This window comes from Culex quinquefasciatus, chromosome 1 (genome assembly GCF_015732765.1).
Source record: "Culex quinquefasciatus strain JHB chromosome 1, VPISU_Cqui_1.0_pri_paternal, whole genome shotgun sequence".
Taxonomy (NCBI): Eukaryota; Metazoa; Arthropoda; class Insecta; order Diptera; family Culicidae; genus Culex; species Culex quinquefasciatus.
In genome coordinates, this window is record NC_051861.1 from 14,929,276 (window position 1) to 14,946,969 (window position 17,694).

Genomic DNA, 17,694 nt, shown 5'->3' on the forward strand with positions numbered 1-17,694 from the left:
GAACTGATTTTCTTCTGCTTGTGGGCAAGCCAACCAGGATGAAACACGAAATAAAATTCTTTTCTTTTCACACACAATGCCACATAATTGACCGCGCGTCACCACCCAACTATTTGAACTGATTTTCTTCTGCTTGTGGGCAAGCCAACCAGGATGAAACACGAAATAAAATTCTTTTCTTTTCACACACAATGCCACATAATTGACCGCGCGTCACCACCCAACTAATTGAACTGATTTTCTTCTGCTTGTGGGCAAGCCAACCAGGATGAAACACGAAATAAAATTCTTTTCTTTTCACACACAATGCCACATAATTGACCGCGCGTCATCACCCAACTAATTGAACTGATTTTCTTCTGCTTGTGGGCAAGCCAACCAGGATGAAACACGAAATAAAATTCTTTTCTTTTCACACACAATGCCACATAATTGACCGCGCGTCACCACCCAACTAATTGAACTGATTTTCTTCTGCTTGTGGGCAAGCCAACCAGGTTGAAACACGAAATAAAATTCTTTTCTTTTCACACACAATGCCACATAATTGACCGCGCGTCACCACCCAACTAATTGAACTCTACAATTATATTTTGTAATTTATATGGACAAACTAATGATGCAAAATGGCTTTTTTTGGACATACTGAAGGCACTAAAAAAGTTTCGGCCGGATTAAAAAATACAAAAAAAAAATCAAATGACCAAAATCTCACAGAATTGCTCTACTGTTAAAAAAATCATGGGACATGTTAGAAGAGAAATTTAATGTACCTATCAAGACTGCAATAACCCAGAAGATCATCTTGATAAAAAAAAAAACATTCTAAATGATTCCATTTCTTCTATTATTGTAATTTCTTTTGTAACAGAACGCGAATTCTCACGAATCATAAACCAGCAGCCCACTTAAAAAACCACAGTCGCATAACGAGATCAATTGGAAGCAATTACCCTCAATGAACCTGTTCCAACGATTCACCACACTTACCCATAGCGCATGTTTCCCTCAATCATAAACTCCACCTTTTTTCCCACAACCTGCCAAGAAATGTAACCGAAATCCCACGAGGACCCAATTCAAATTAATTGCAATCTGCCCGATCAATTATTCATGGGAAATTGCAACAATCACAATCAGGCTCGGGTCGGGTGGTAGCAGGTTGGCAACATTCTTCGCCCTGCGGTTTTATGCTCGCATTTTTTTTTATGCTGCCGCTTATGCTTATCGCAAAACCACTTGAAAACTGCTTGAGCGCGCGTGTGTGTCAGCAGTTGCAAAGGAGATTGCGTTCTTTTGAGAGTGGAAAAACGGTTTTCCGTTCACCCCCTTCTTTTTGCCTGCAACTGTTTTCGGTGAACAAGTGGAACAGGACAGCATTCTTGGTCAGGGTTGTTGAAAAGTTTTGATTTCTCTTCCCGCTGTGTAAAGCGTTGGGTTGAGTATTACACCGAAAATCTCCAAACATTTTTCACATTTTCCCCCGGAAAATCCCACCCTTGTAAGTTTTAAAAGAACCAGCAGAACCAGCGGTTATTGCCAATATTGTATATGTGTGTGTGTGTTTCCTGGCCAAAAATAGGGGAAGTCTTATCGCCAGGGGCCACAATAATTCCCCGTGGAGTCAGACAGTGGGAGAGAAAAAGGACGTGATTTGTTGAAATGAAAAGATTATCACGTCGTCGAGCGAGCGGCAGGTTGTGGGTGGTAGACCCTTTCTCGCAGACGAAACAAACCCCTTGCAACACGACGTTTAGGGGATGTTAAGAAGGGATGGATGAGCCAAATTACGGAAGAAATGAAAGGAGGAACGATGATGAGGGTGGCCCAAGGGCGCACTGAGTGCTGACAGTTGGTTGGAACAAATCTGAATTTTATTAGTTTCTTGGTCTTTTGTCTTCGGGATCACTTTGTGGGTTGGGAAATTTGCTGATTAGGTCGTTATTAAGAGAAAGTGATCGATATTAAATAATTCTGAAATGATATCACAAAAACTGCAATCTTTCGGTCAATTTATGTTCATTTTGATTTAAAGACAATGACATTTGAAAATGTTTTTTTTTTCTAATGTTATTTTTCATTCGTTTCGGCATTTTCAAACCAAAAGTTCTCACAAGAAAATACAATCTAAAGTGTTTGGCCTTTGAAGTTTTTCTTTCGACTCTGATCAAAGTCGAGGGGAGAAGGGCAAAAATATAAAAAAAAGTATGAAAATTTTGAGTAATATTTTAACATTTGAATGAAGAAAAAAAATCCGATCTACGCAAGTACACTTGTTTTAAAATATTTTTAGCAATCCCGCTGAGAAACTGTCATTTTTTCCTGTCCTTCGGGAAAAACGAAACGGCCTTCTTTCAACTACCAAAAGTAACAGATTTGAAAATCAACACCTTTTGATACCAGCGCCGAAAAGTCCTACTTTTCAGCACTGAAAAGGGTGCTGAATTGTTGATCTTATCAACACTTGTATCGAAAAGTAACATTTTGCAATATTGTGAATTTACCTAATACATGAATGTTTGACATAATATTCCATTCAAAAAGTGGTTTACGGAGTGGCAAAAATGATGTAATAAACTCGTTGCAAAACTGATTTTTTTCAGCACTCGTCGTATTTATCCAACTCGGTAAACCTCGTCTTGTTTTTGCAACTTGTTGATTAAACTACTATTTAAAGCTGCCCAAAAATGCTAAATATGATTATTATGCATAGTGATTTTTCACGCTCAAAAATTGCAAATTTCAAGGAGACCTCAATTTTAAAACAACAAATTTCACGCAAATTTCGCGGAACGTGAAAAATGTTAAAATAACTCTGAAAATCTTATGTTTGAATCACAGAAAGTACTTTTCATGCTTCATTTTATATTATTCTTCAATAAACAAGAAAATCTTTTATAAATTTGAATTCTCCTAATTTTCAAAAAAGATTATATCTAGTTTCTGAATGGGCTCTAAATATATTTTGAAATAAAATGTAAGGCATGCGTATTCTCATTTATTGAGCTGCTTTTTTAATATTCAACTTGTATAGTTAAAAAGTTTTCGTTGTTGTGCTTCATTTTATTGAATTTCATATCAAAGCAAGATTTTAAAATGTTGTTCAGCAAAAATGAATAAAATAATTTTTATTCATTATTATTTTATTACGAAAACTACCGCGTAAACAAGCTCGGGTTCCACTGTCCAAATTGACCGTTGGTTTTATCCAGATTACCCGGATGAATACCAATCAGAAACAACAAACGACACTAACGACCGTTTACACTTTGACTAAAACTACACTGGACGAGAAACAATCCTTCTTAATTCCCTGAAGAAGACCCCATAGAGGGTTGAAACGTTGGATACGAGAAAATTAGCGTTGTTTCTAATTTTCCCGCCAAGACCGAAAAGCCGAAACCCTAACCTATATTTTTTTGCGACATTTAGCAAATTAACAATTTAAGGTTTTTATCTCCCTTTTCAAAATTTAAATTTTAAATCAAAAGTTAAAAATAATATCATTTGTAGCGAATTCAAAATTAAAACAAAAACATAAATAGTAGTATTTTTCAAATCATTCACAGGAATTGTCCACTCAAGTAATCAAATATCGTTAAAATTAAGCAGGACTCAGAAAAAATCTGTTAAGTTTTCAAAAGTTGATTTTCTTTTAAAACTATACCTTTCAAATAAAAAAGCAGTAAAATTGTTATTACAGCGAATGAAAATATTACTAAACTTAGCCAATTTCTAAAAACACTGAAAAATCTGAACAATTCTTCAAATGTTTCATATCAAGCTTTTCAATTGATAACTGATAAATATTTATTATGTTGTAATTTTGAAAAACAAACATGAACAATCACTAACCCTATGTTAACAAAAAACAAAGTTTCCATCCAAATAGCTGTTTCTAATAATGATAATGATAATGATAATGATAATGATAATGATAATGATAATGATAATGATAATGATAATGATAATGATAATGATAATGATAATGATAATGATAATGATAATGATAATGATAATGATAATGATAATGATAATGATAATGATAATGATAATGATAATGATAATGATAATGATAATGATAATGATAATGATAATGATAATGATAATGATAATGATAATGATAATGATAATGATAATGATAATGATAATGATAATGATAATGATAATGATAATGATAATGATAATGATAATGATAATGATAATGATAATGATAATGATAATGATAATGATAATGATAATGATAATGATAATGATAATGATAATGATAATGATAATGATAATGATAATGATAATGATAATGATAATGATAATGATAATGATAATGATAATGATAATGATAATGATAATGATAATGATAATGATAATGATAATGATAATGATAATGATAATGATAATGATAATGATAATGATAATGATAATGATAATGATAATGATAATGATAATGATAATGATAATGATAATGATAATGATAATGATAATGATAATGATAATGATAATGATAATGATAATGATAATGATAATGATAATGATAATGATAATGATAATGATAATGATAATGATAATGATAATGATAATGATAATGATAATGATAATGATAATGATAATGATAATGATAATGATAATGATAATGATAATGATAATGATAATGATAATGATAATGATAATGATAATGATAATGATAATGATAATGATAATGATAATGATAATGATAATGATAATGATAATGATAATGATAATGATAATGATAATGATAATGATAATGATAATGATAATGATAATGATAATGATAATGATAATGATAATGATAATGATAATGATAATGATAATGATAATGATAATGATAATGATAATGATAATGATAATGATAATGATAATGATAATGATAATGATAATGATAATGATAATGATAATGATAATGATAATGATAATGATAATGATAATGATAATGATAATGATAATGATAATGATAATGATAATGATAATGATAATGATAATGATAATGATAATGATAATGATAATGATAATGATAATGATAATGATAATGATAATGAAAATGAAATTACTTGATATCAGTTGTAAAAGCTTTTAAAGAGGACGTCAGCAAAAGTCAAAGTTCTGATGAGCTAACATTAGGTAATAGAGTGAACTTCATGCTTTTCCCCAAATTTCATCATATTGTTTACCCATCAAAGTTACCCTGGCTGTCAGTGTCAACCCAGTTAGATTTGTATCGCCAACTAAAAATATAACGTTTTCTTTTGCAATTATTCTCCTTTAGTATTCAGAATGTCATAGTAACTTGTTAGGCCATAAAAACCCTATTTATAATGTAGCCATCAAATCAATTGTAGTAAATGATATTAATGCATTTTGTAGAATTTTTGAGTTTTTTATTTAAAAGGTTCTAAAAGCTTTGAAGTTTAATGTGTTAATAGGACCTTTTTAAATAAAATTCTTAATTTGTTATAACAAATAAAGGGGTTTTTTCAATTTATGTTTAAGCTTTTCACCTGTTCAAAATTTGTTTCAAATAACCAGCATCACGTGTGGTCCGCGCAGGTCGGCAAAGATCTGAAAGCAAAAGATCTCCCAAAATTTTCCTCACATCCTCACGAATTGGTCAAGTATTTTGTCAAGTAGTAAACGCGGCCCGAAACGTTTCCTCCCGAATTAATATTCCAAAAGTGACCCCTACTCGGGACACTCTCTCGAGAAAGGTTCCACAAATAAAAAAAGCTGGACGAAAGAGGTACAATAAAAAGCAGGCAGCATTCCGCCTGTGAAGTCCGTGATTGAAGCGATGCCGCCAAGTCCTAGCTGCGTCGTCCAAAGGACCACCACCATCGATGGCGATGTCTTCGCAGTTCGCACCTGCAACCGATTTCTTGTTTTCCTATGATTTGTTAGGGGGTTCTTTGTGAAATGCTTCGAATTTGTTTTCTATTTTTATAAAATATTAATGTTTATTAAAGTGGCTTTGGTGGTACTTGCAAAAGAGTTTAATTTCTATATTTCGAAAGAAAGCAATAAAACACACAAATTCGTGAATATTTCAATAAAGAAAAACGGCGGCACACTTTTCCCATTTTGTTCTATGACATAAAAATAACTTTTTTTTCTCTCGCTCAACACAACACAAAGGGGAAATTAAAAAATAAACACACTGCGAAAACTCTCTTTTAGCCGTTTATTTTTGTTTTGTTTTATTTAGCCGAAACTGGATGCTGGTGCTGATGGCTGTGTTTTGGTTTGCCAGGTATGACGCATCCTGCCGCCGCCTCCAAGGATTCCGTCCAAAACTCACTCGCAACAACATCCTGTCCGTCCAGGTTGTGCTGCTGGGGAAAACGTGGAAAGTGGTTTGTTTATTTTCTTTCCTTTTTGAAATGCCCAGCCGCAACATTCACCTGTGCAGAGATGATTTCGGAAAGGTGCTTTTGCTGAAATAAAGAGAAGCGAGAGAGAGAAAAGGTTTTGTGAAATGTATTCTTGCATGAAATTATCATGAGTAAAAGTTGATGAGGTCACTGAAGAGTTGTTTTTTCGTTATTTTTATATATTCATGTTGTAAAAATTAGTATATATGCTCGGAAAGAAGGTTTATCGTGAATCTTGCTAAATTTTTGTTAAAAATCCTAAAAAATTGGCTGTTTTTTCAACCACCATTTTTTTTAGCTGGAAATCCTAAACAAAAATCCAGGATTTGACAGCTGGATCCAGGACCTAAAAATGATAAATCTAGCTATTTTTCTAGTAAATTTTACTAATTTGCAAGCTGAAAAAATGCTGTCAGTCTCAAAAGCTGTATATTTTCAGAAAGTCTGTTAGCTATTTTAGCTGGATTTTAAGGTATTCTAGTAAGCTTTATGGTTAGCCCAGCGAGTTTTTAGGCTATTTCAACTAGTTTTTTAGGAATAATTTTCAAAAATTTTCATTGATGGCTGCGAATTCAGATATTTTCACAAATCTTTTTAGCTAGTTCAGCTAACTTTGCCACTATTCTTGGTAGGTGTTATGGTTAGAATAGCTACTTTTTCTGCTATTTCGACAAGTTTTTTTTTTCAAAAGCCTCCATTGCTGCCTGTAAAGCTTGCTCCATCCACCCAGCCTTTTGGCTGATTCAGCTCGTTTCTTTTTTGATCTTGTCAAGTTTCTCGGTACATCCAGCTAATTTTTCGATTGTTTTAACTAGTAATTTTGAAATCTCTTTTTTAAAAAACCGTTGCTGCCTGCAAAGCTGGTTTTTTCCAACAAAAGTTTTTGCTGGTGTAGCATGCTTTTCCGCTATTCTTGGTACGTTTTTTGGTAGTCCAGAAAATTATTTGAATGTTTCAATAGATTCCAGGTTTTTTAACTTTGTTATAATTGACCATCCTAATTGCACGGCTCTGTTGAGATATTCTTTTGAGAAATTTAATAAAAATACAAAAATACAAAAATACAAAAATACAAAAATGCAAAAATACAAAAATACATATTAAAATTACCATGATTTAAATTAATTTAACTTAACTCAACTTAATTCAACTTAATTAAAATTAATTCAACTTAATTTTAATCAATTCAACTTAATTAAAATAAATTCAACTTAATTTTAATCAATTCAATTTAATTGAAATTAATTCAACTTAATTTAACATAATTTTTCTTAATTGAACATAATTGTACTTAATTTAACTTAATTTAACTTAATTTAACCTTATTTAACTTAATTTAACTTAGATTAATTTAGTTTAACTTAATATAACTTAATTTTACTTAATTAAACTTTATTCAACCTAATTTAACTTTATTTAACTTAACATTTCTAAATTTAACTTAATTTAACTTAATCGACTTTAATTTAACTTAATTTAATTAAATTAATTTAATTTAACTTAATTCAACTTGATTGAACTTAATCTAACTTAATTTAATTTAATTTAACTTAATTTAACCTAATTTAACTTAATTTAACTTAATTAACTTTAATTTAACTTAATTTAACTTCATTAATTTAATTTAATTCAACTTAATTTAACTAAATTTAAATGAAGTTAACTAAATTTTATTCAATTTAACTTAATTTAACTTAATTTAACATAATTTAACATAATTTAACTTAATTTAACTTACAAACAAATAACTTAATTTAACTCAATTCAACTTAATTTGACTTAATTTTACCTGATTCAGCTAGATTTTACTTAATTCAACTTAATTTTACTAAATTTTACCAAACAACTTTTAACAACAATCGAACTAATTTCTACCAAATGTAACGAAATTTCAAAAAATGTATCTTAGTTTAATTAAATTTAACAAAAATTTCTAGATTAAACCACATTTGATTAAATTTATTTCTTTTTTACTATGTTCAGTTTAATTATACTGAACATAACTTTACTTAATTTAAATTGATTTTTAATTAATCATAACTTAACTAAATTTTATTGAATTTTTCTAAATTTTACTAATTTTAACAAAATTTTATCAATTTAACTTAATTTAACTGAATTTTACTTTTTTTCTAAATTCAACCAAATGTAATTCAAATTTACTTATTAAATTTAAATTCAACTTCATTTTACTTTATAAAATTTGATTTATCTTTATTTAATTTAATAAAACTTGATTAAATATAATTTCACTTAAGAGCGAGTTTTTCAACAATGTGTAACAGGTCGTATCAAGGTGCTCCGATTTGGATGAAACTCAATATGAGCTCTCTACGAGAAAGGGAAGTGGGGTAAAACGGGCTCCGAAGTTTGAGGTCCAAAAATCCGAAAAAATCTTAAAATTGCTCGCATTTCCGTAAAACTTCATCAATTCCAACTTTCGTAGATGCATTTGAAAGGTCTTTAGAAGCACTTTAAAATGTGCCATCGACATTTTCTCTTAGCTTTTGCGAATTACTGTCAAAAATTGATTGTTTTAAAACCTTAATATCTTTTTGCAACAGCCTCCTATAGGTCAAAAGATAGGTAATTACATGGACTATAAGACTACGGTGTTAACTTTTTGGCCAATCGCAGTTTTTCTAATAGTTTTGCGATTTTTTTGAACAAACAATTTTTCCAATCAAATTTACAACTCCAATACTTCTAACTTACGTGAAATTGTCCGAGGATTCCGAATATGACAAAATTGAGACCAAAAAGTGCCGTCTTCTTGACTAACAGGGCAAAAACTAACGTTGTAAAATGTTTGTTATAGAAAAATCGAAAAACTATGAGAAAAACTGCGATTGGCCAAAAAGTTAACACCGTTGTCTTATAGTCCATGTAATTACCTATCTTTTGACCTATAGGAGGCTGTTGCAAAAAGATATTAAGGTTTTAAAACAATCAATTTTTGACAGTAATTCGCAAAAGCTAAGAGAAAATGTCGATGGCACATTTTAAAGTGCTTCTAAAGACCTTTCAAATGCATCTACGAAAGTTGGAATTGATGAAGTTTTACGGAAATGCGAGCAATTTTAAGATTTTTTCGGATTTTTGGACCTCAAACTTCGGAGCCCGTTTTACCCCACTTCCCTTTCTCGTAGAGAGCTCATATTTGGCATGAGTTCATCTCATGTATAGACAAACAAACGCTGAAAGTTTCATCCAAATCGGAGCACCTCGATACGACCTCTAGAACAAACCGAGCAATATTTACAAATACTGCCTCTTAATTTAAAGTAATTTTACATTATTTAACTCTATTTTTTATGTTCTTCAAAGGCATAAAGTGCCCTGCTCGTTCGGATCTGTAAAACATTGGCCAGTCTATATTTAGACACTATGTACCCGCAGCCTCCCCCACGTAGACAGATGTCCATACAAAAAAAGTGGAGTGTGGACAAACGCCAGCCTCCATCCCCCGGCAAAGGGTTCACGACAAAGGGATGCCACCAATCATCCAAACAAAAATTAGAGGCTCAACTTCTAACCTCTTTCCCTCAACACAAAAAAAAACTTCTTACCTAGTCAACTGAAGATCTCAGCCCGCAGAAAGTCTTCCTGGCTTTTAATCCATTCACTCACGCACCATCTCCACCTTTTGCACTTGCACTTTCGACACAAAACTCCGCGAACTGAGCGGCTTAAACAGGATCAAACACGATACGAGACGTTCTCTTGCTTTGTGTTGGTCTCGAACTGATGATCTGTCAAAAAATCCATGCTGCCGGTTCCAGCTAGTTTTTCGGTAAAAAGTAGGCAAAATTGTGCTGAAACACCATTATTTTTGGTGAAACTTAACTTAACTTAACTCTCCTGTCATTTTGATTTGGGCTGTCAGTTTTGGATAGCAAATCAGCAATCAGGGTTAGCTGTTTCACCAATCCCAAGTTGGTAAATTTACCTGTAATTTTAGCTAATTTAACCAAAAAAATCACTGTTCCACCAATTTGAAGCCAGCTAATTTGAATTGTTAAATTTAAGATGGAACTCCTTTCCGTGTGTATATAAAAAACATACCAAATTATTGTAAAGGTTTAGGGCGACGACTTCCGTCCTACTTCATATCCATAATTTTTCGTTCTGAGTTATAATTTTGCTTCCCTGACAATATTTTGACAAAATGTTTTCTACAAGTTTTTATAATAGTCTTCTATTCCTCAAAGTAATACGAAAATCATTAGCAATAAATAGTTAATAGTTTCATTCAAACCAAAATACAAAGAAAAAACTATTCGCAAAAGTGTTGAGAATAACTGTAACGAAGGATTTTGTGATAGTCTCCATCGTTTTTCTTAACGTAAATTCGAGTATCAAACCATTCCCAAAATAGTCTAGAGTTCATCGACGTGCAGCTCTCACGATGTCATGAAATTATAATATTTAATTTCCTCCATCGTCATGATTAGGTTATGAGCTTCTTCTTTTCAGCGGCACAGGAAGGTAGACATAATTTCACATGACGTAAGCTGCTGCTACATATTTATGCCCTTTTTCACGTTGTAACATTAGGCCCTGCGGCTGCACTGTTTATCCCTCTTTCTCAGCGACGACAACGATTTCACCCTTATTCATTCAACCAGCTAGCAAAAAGGAGCAAGATGGTAGGGTAGAGGTACAAACCTAATTTTATTTTTGTTGTTTTACCAGTGATTTAAAAATTTAATTTTGTGTTAAAAAAGACGGTATCAGAAATGCTGAAAGATTTTTTTTTTATTTCACCCTTCTCCTATCACCTTGTTCTACTACACTGAATTCGTAATGCTCAATATCGCTCTGACATAGAGGCAACATATGTATGCGAATGCGAAAGTGAATGAATCTGGGGAGAATGCATGAAGGGAAATGAGGGTAACAAACCACCGACAAATTTCATACAATAAAACGAAAATAATGAAGGTGTATTATTTTATTTTATTTACACTGGGATTGGCAAAAGCCTTCTGGGTTTCCGTGATTCCTTTTTTTTTTTAGGGTATATGGAAAAGGTATATCCGGAAACGATTGGGATGAAACCAGGGTGAAATAGAAGAAGGAAATTTCAGGGGCAATCTGTCTCGTAATTGCAATATAGTTTAGTTCATTTGATGTTTTTGGTTAGGTATTGGTCAGTGAAAGACTGCTGGTTGTTTTTTTGCCTCAAAGAAAAATTCACTGGTCAATTACAACATTACGAAAATTTGTAACAATTTGTACTTGCAATTCGAATATTCTCACCTCAATTATAACCAAACCCCTTCACCTTAGTTCACCTTAAATAATAGTTATAATCGCTCAACAAAAAAGAAACTAACGATGCTACACATCCAATTTGACATAATTCAACCAGACAGTGAGCCACGTGACCACACAATGACCAGCCTTGTGTCCCACGTCGCCATAAATTATTCACGACTCCAACTCCATCGGAACTGGTCCCGTCACCTGGGCTCACACCTCAACAACTTCCGGTGCGTTCAAACTGGACTTTATTTCTCTCCTCAACATCATTTAACCCCATTTCCAAGAAGGTCGGACACGCGTCAGACGGCGGTCGTACGATCATCAACGGAATCCTCAGTGCCAGGTCTTGGACAAATTACACCGACAAAAAAAAAATGCAACCTCTGCTGGGGCTACCCCCGCGAACATGACATCAATGGTCAAATGATGTCACCCACCCGCTCGGTAGAGGTGAGTCGACCCGGTCATGAAGACGTATTACGATATGTAGGCTAATTTGGATTCCCACCATTTTTCATGCTCTTATCAAAGGGAGTCGTTGTGCGGTGGGAGTCGGCAGAATGACTGACTGACAATTATTCATTATTACGGTCAGCGGCGGGTAATTATGGAACGTGTGGCCCGCGGACGAGAAAGGTCGAGTGTGGTACCGGTCTGGGGTTAAACGAGGTGATGGATTGCGTGCCACTGAAGAATTTGGAACGGTAGTACGTGATCAACAAGTTATTGGGTTGGTTTGGCAAGTCGTGAGGTTTGGTCGATTCGATTCCATGTGAATAATTTGGAGATTCTTGCGATTTTTGAAGAGTCATACATGGAAATATTCAATATTAACACGATAAATACTAAGAGTGTATGCTACGATTTTCCACGCGTCGAATGAATTTTTTTTTGCAATTCCGAAAAACACTTATAAATAGTATTTTTTTATTGAAAAAAATGTTGCTTCGCGTGAAAATAATTTTCAAAATAAGTTTTCAACTCCAAAACTGTATCGGAAAGTTTGACTTATCGTTACAAGTGTTGAACTTAACAGTTGAACCACAGACAAACAGACGTGACTCTCCATACACATTATTTTTAAAATCCATCGTCCTTCATCAAACCACCAAAACACAGCAACGCCAGCGCTGCCTGGTGAGCTTATGCCGAAGCGCAGCCCAAACACACCAATACAAACCCATTACTATCATGTGTCATGTCAGTGTATGCGTGAGACAATCAAGGCTTAACGATTGTAAACGGGTAATTCTCTACCAACTCACACGAAATCGGGAAAAGTTGCCCCGACCCCTCTTCGATTTGCGTGAAACTTTGTCCTAAGGGGTAACTTTTGTCCCTGATCACGAATCCGAGGTCCGTTTTTTGATATCTCGTGACGGAGGGGCGGTACGACCCCTTCCATTTTGAACATGCGAAAAAGAGGTGTTTTTCAATAATTTGCAGCCTGAAACGGTGATGAGATAGAAATTTGGTGTCAAAGGGACTTTTATGTAAAATTAGACGCCCGATTTGATGGCGTACTCAGAATTCCGAAAAACGTATTTTCATCGAAAAAACACTAAAAAGTTTTAAAATTCTCCCATTTTCCGTTACTCGACTGTAAAAATTTTGGAACATGTCATTTTATGGGAAATTTAATGTGCTTTTCGAATCTACATTGTCCCAGAAGGGTCATTTTTCATTTAGAACAAAATTTTTCATTTTAAAATTTCGTGTTTTTCTAACTTTGCAGGGTTATTTTTTAGAGTGTAACAATGTTCTACAAAGTTGTAGAGCAGACAATTCCAAAAATTTTGATATATAGACATAAGGGGTTTGCTTATAAACATCACAAGTTATCGCGATTTTACGAAAAAAAGTTTTGAAAAAGTTACTTTTGCGTTTCTCTTTGTTTCGTCGTCCGTGTCTGTCGCGGGTGACCATGAACGGCCATGATCGATGACGACCAACTTTTTAAAACTTTTTTCGTAAAATCGTGATAATTTGTGATGTTTATAAGCAAACCCCTTATGTATGTATATCAAAATTTTTGTAATTGTCTGCTCTACAACTTTGTAGAACATTGTTACACTCTAAAAATAACCCTGCAAAGTTAGAAAAACACGAAATTTTAAAATGAAAAATTTTGTTCTAAATGAAAAATGACCCTTCTGGGACAATGTAAATTCGAAAAGTACATTAAATTTCCCATAAAATGACATGTTCCAAAATTTTACAGTCGAGTAACGGAAAATGGGAGAATTTTAAAACTTTTTAGTGTTTTTCGATGAAAATACGTTTTTCGGAATTCTGAGTACGCCATCAAATCGGGCGTCTAATTTTACATAAAAGTCCCTTTGACACCAAATTTCTATCTCATCACCGTTTCAGGCTGCAAATTATTGAAAAACACCTCTTTTTCGCATGTGCAAAATGGAAGGGGTCGTACCGCCCCTCCGTCACGAGATATCAAAAAACGGACCTCGGATTCGTGATCAGGGACAAAAGTTACCCCTTAGGACAAAGTTTCACGCAAATCGAAGAGGGGTCGGGGCAACTGCTGTGTGAGTTGGCAGAGAATTACCCAAACATTAACAGCTGATTGAAATAATATTGTTGTTGCTGATCGTCAGTACTGGATTAAACAAATAAAAATTAACACCGACGGCCGAAATGACGGTGGGTCGGCTCCGTTTCCAATGGCAGAACCTCATAAGCCAATCATGCGGCAGCACCAGCAACAACGCACCACAACCGCATTGACAGAAACCAAACTACTGGTCCTTCCCGTTGCCTCCAAATTCTGTCGAACATTCCTTCTCCAAACCTTGAACCATTACACCTGACACCAAGAGATAAGAGATCACGAAAACACCAGTAGTGGTCGCCGAAATAGAAAAAAATAATAATTCTAATCCATCTGAATTGATCCCCACGATGGGTGTTTGGAAACATCCGCGGGAAACGTGTCCACGGCGCAGTTAAGTTGCGTCACACAACAAAAGTAAAAAGTGGCGAATGAGATTAAAAAAGTCGCAAAGATTAAAAAACGCTGCCGCAAAATCTAACATCGAAACAGAACAACTGTGGATGAACATTGAGTGGCGCTCACAATCGACGCAACATCGCCAAAAGGCCAAAAGGATTACCAGCAGCAGCAATTTGAGCAGCAATCCACGAAGGATAAGCAGGTTGCTCCGAAGGAGATGACTCCACCACAGAATCCGGCTTCCTCCGCAGTAGCGGACGCCGCATCAGCAGCCTCGACATCGGCAAGCAGTTGAGACGGCCTACTGGGTTAATAATGGGGCAAGAGGTATGTCCTTGCTAGTCAGTTGCTCATCTGACTCTGGCTGAGACTGCCTCAATGTTGTCCCGCAAAGCCTGGATTGTGGATCACCGTTAGAATTCCTGAATTCCATCATATTTTTGCTGCCACGTGCTCACGCTCAACTTTACAATAACAAAAACACATCACACACACTGAGGAAAGACGGGCGAGCTGTCATGACAGCAGCGCCAACAGCGCCGGGTGAGTGGATGCCGAAGCTAAATTGCATTTGAATTAACCGTTTTGGCTCGGTTATTTAAGGACGATGGTTCCGCACTCGAGTGTCCCGTCTGTTTGTCTGTGGTTGAACTTTAAATGATTATTTGTTCGGTGAACACGACGAGCTCGTAAAAAAACTAGTTTTAAAAGATTTGCATGCAACATTTTTTAACAATTTAAAAAAGTTTTGAAAATAATTTTTCAATGAAACGTATGAATCCCCGATAAAGGTTGGAGTCTTTTTGTTTGATCATAGAGCGTCCAATTTCCCGGGGATACAAAATTCCCGGGAAACGGGAAGTTTTCAACCAATTACCCGGAAATTCACGGGAAATTGAAAATTTGTCGAAAATTATTCTGATTCCGTTCTGATCAATACTTTGCAACAAAATTGTATAGAACAGCAACTTTAATGGTCCAAATGAGTGTGAGGATTAGTAAATGGTAAAACAAATCATACAACTTTAAGAAAATATACAAATTCTAATTGTAGGGGAACTATACCCTTTCTCAGCCTATTTCTATTATCGGCCTATCAGCACTTTGATCATGAATTACAGCTTATATAAAGTGTTTTTGGCTGTTCCAAAGTAATAAATAGCTCAAATAAAAGTGAGCAAGCAACTCTCCATTGTTGAAACATCTGAAAATGTTGATTTAATAGCAGAAACGGCAAAAGTGATGAGAATTGGTCGAACGGCTTAGTGTGATTAAAATGGGTATATTTCCCCTATATGCTGTCTTTAAAATCAGACCAAGTACAACAACATCGTTCTTATTTTTTTTTTTGTTGTGAAGTATTATTTTTTTTAAATCAAGGTGTTTGGAAATTGAGTAACTTCCAAGCCCCACAACCAAAAAATGCTTCTAAATTTGTCTCTGTGACCAATTCTAAAGAATATGCTGTTTGGTAATGTCCATGTCCCACAACCAAAATAATTGCCAATAAAGTCAGATAAAGTTGAAATAAGTAAAATAATGCAAAAATTATGTATCAACGGCAAATATCTTATACCAGAACATTTTTCACTGGTTTCACCTTATTAATAAATTGATAATCATTGAATTCAGCTTAAGAATCTTACTTCTCGTGCTTTTCCAATTGAAGCACAATTTCATCAATGATTTCAAATATTTGTATCCAGTTTTTGAATATGTTTGCATTTTTTGGGCACCTATTATAATATATTTTGTTACGAAGTTGATTTTATAAATGTTTTTTTTATGGTTTCATTTATGGTATAGTTTTTGTAACATGGTATTCAGATTTTGAGAATTTTCATAGTGCAACAAGTGGTTTTAATAAGACAATACATGTTTTTCAAAATTAACTTTCTTCAACCCCCAACCTTACAGACTGTAATTTTTTCTTGCACAACCCTCTTTGAAAAAATATGAGTTAAACTTTCATCCAATTCGGTCACGGTAAACCAAAACGTTTAAAAAATCTCAATTTTGATCTTGGCCAGAAGGGGTCAATATATTATTATCGAATGATATAACCCATTTTTTTGTTGTTAAAAAACGTTACCAAAAATAAAATAGATCATTTTTATTCCATAATAGCGTTAGTTGGGCAACAAACAAATAAGCATAATCTATTCCCAGTTGTGAATGCTTTAGAAATAAATATTATCTGAATCAAACCTTCACATGCAATTTACAGACAAGCTGATTAGTTCAATATGAACAGTCGATTGAAATAAATAAAAAAAATCCGTGAATTCCCAGAATTTTTTTCCCGGAACGGGAAATTGTACGCTCTATTTGATCGTCTCAAAACCCAAAAAGTATCAATAAGTATTACTTTTCAATACAAGTCGGTGCCGCCGTGCTAACTTGTCGTACGCGCATTTTGGGTCAAATTGAGCTAAGAACGTCATTTTGTGCAGCTTACAACGCATCATCTTTTGACATTCACAGATCTCCAAAATTCGATTTCAATCCGGAGTTATTCAATAAAAACTGAAAAACTTCGTTATCAAACTTCATATGAATTGTTATCAAACTTCATATGAAAAAAGTTTCAATCTTGTCGTGCTATCTTGACACAGCCTGAAAATTGATGTAAGTGTGACAATTGGCCAAAGGAATTTCCGGTCAGAACGAGTTTGACACACGAGCTAGACTACCGTAAACATTTTCAATTATAACTCGGGACTCCGGCAACCAACAAAACTTCGGGGCAATGCACGTAATAATCAACCAAACAAAACATGTTTGTTATTGTTTGCATTGCGTGCTCTAATTTTGCCTTTCTCACCGAGGAAAGGCTGTAACCCTGCTCTAAAAATGAACTTTTTATTAACAACTCAAAAAATCACATTGATGTTTACATATCGACTCAGAATCGAAAACTGAACAAATGTATGTGTGTGTGTATGTGACCAATAATGTCCCTGAACCGATTTTGACCAAACCAAAAAAAAACATTTCCAACGAGTCTAAAACATTGAAGATCTGGCAACTGTGTCTCGCGTTAATATTACTTAAGTTCTATTTAATTTACTTTTT

General features: G+C 33.9%; 1 protein-coding gene across 1 annotated transcript in view; it reads right to left on the bottom strand.

The window, feature by feature from the left end:
• Positions 1–6,194: 6,194 nt before the first annotated feature.
• Positions 6,195–17,694, bottom strand: part of LOC119765274 — a 51,585-nt gene continuing 40,085 nt past the window's right edge. The window contains exon 2 of the mRNA XM_038248811.1: positions 6,195–6,443. Coding sequence (XP_038104739.1) covers positions 6,369–6,443 — 75 coding nt within the window. The 3' untranslated portion in view covers positions 6,195–6,368. The remainder of the gene's footprint in view (positions 6,444–17,694) is intronic.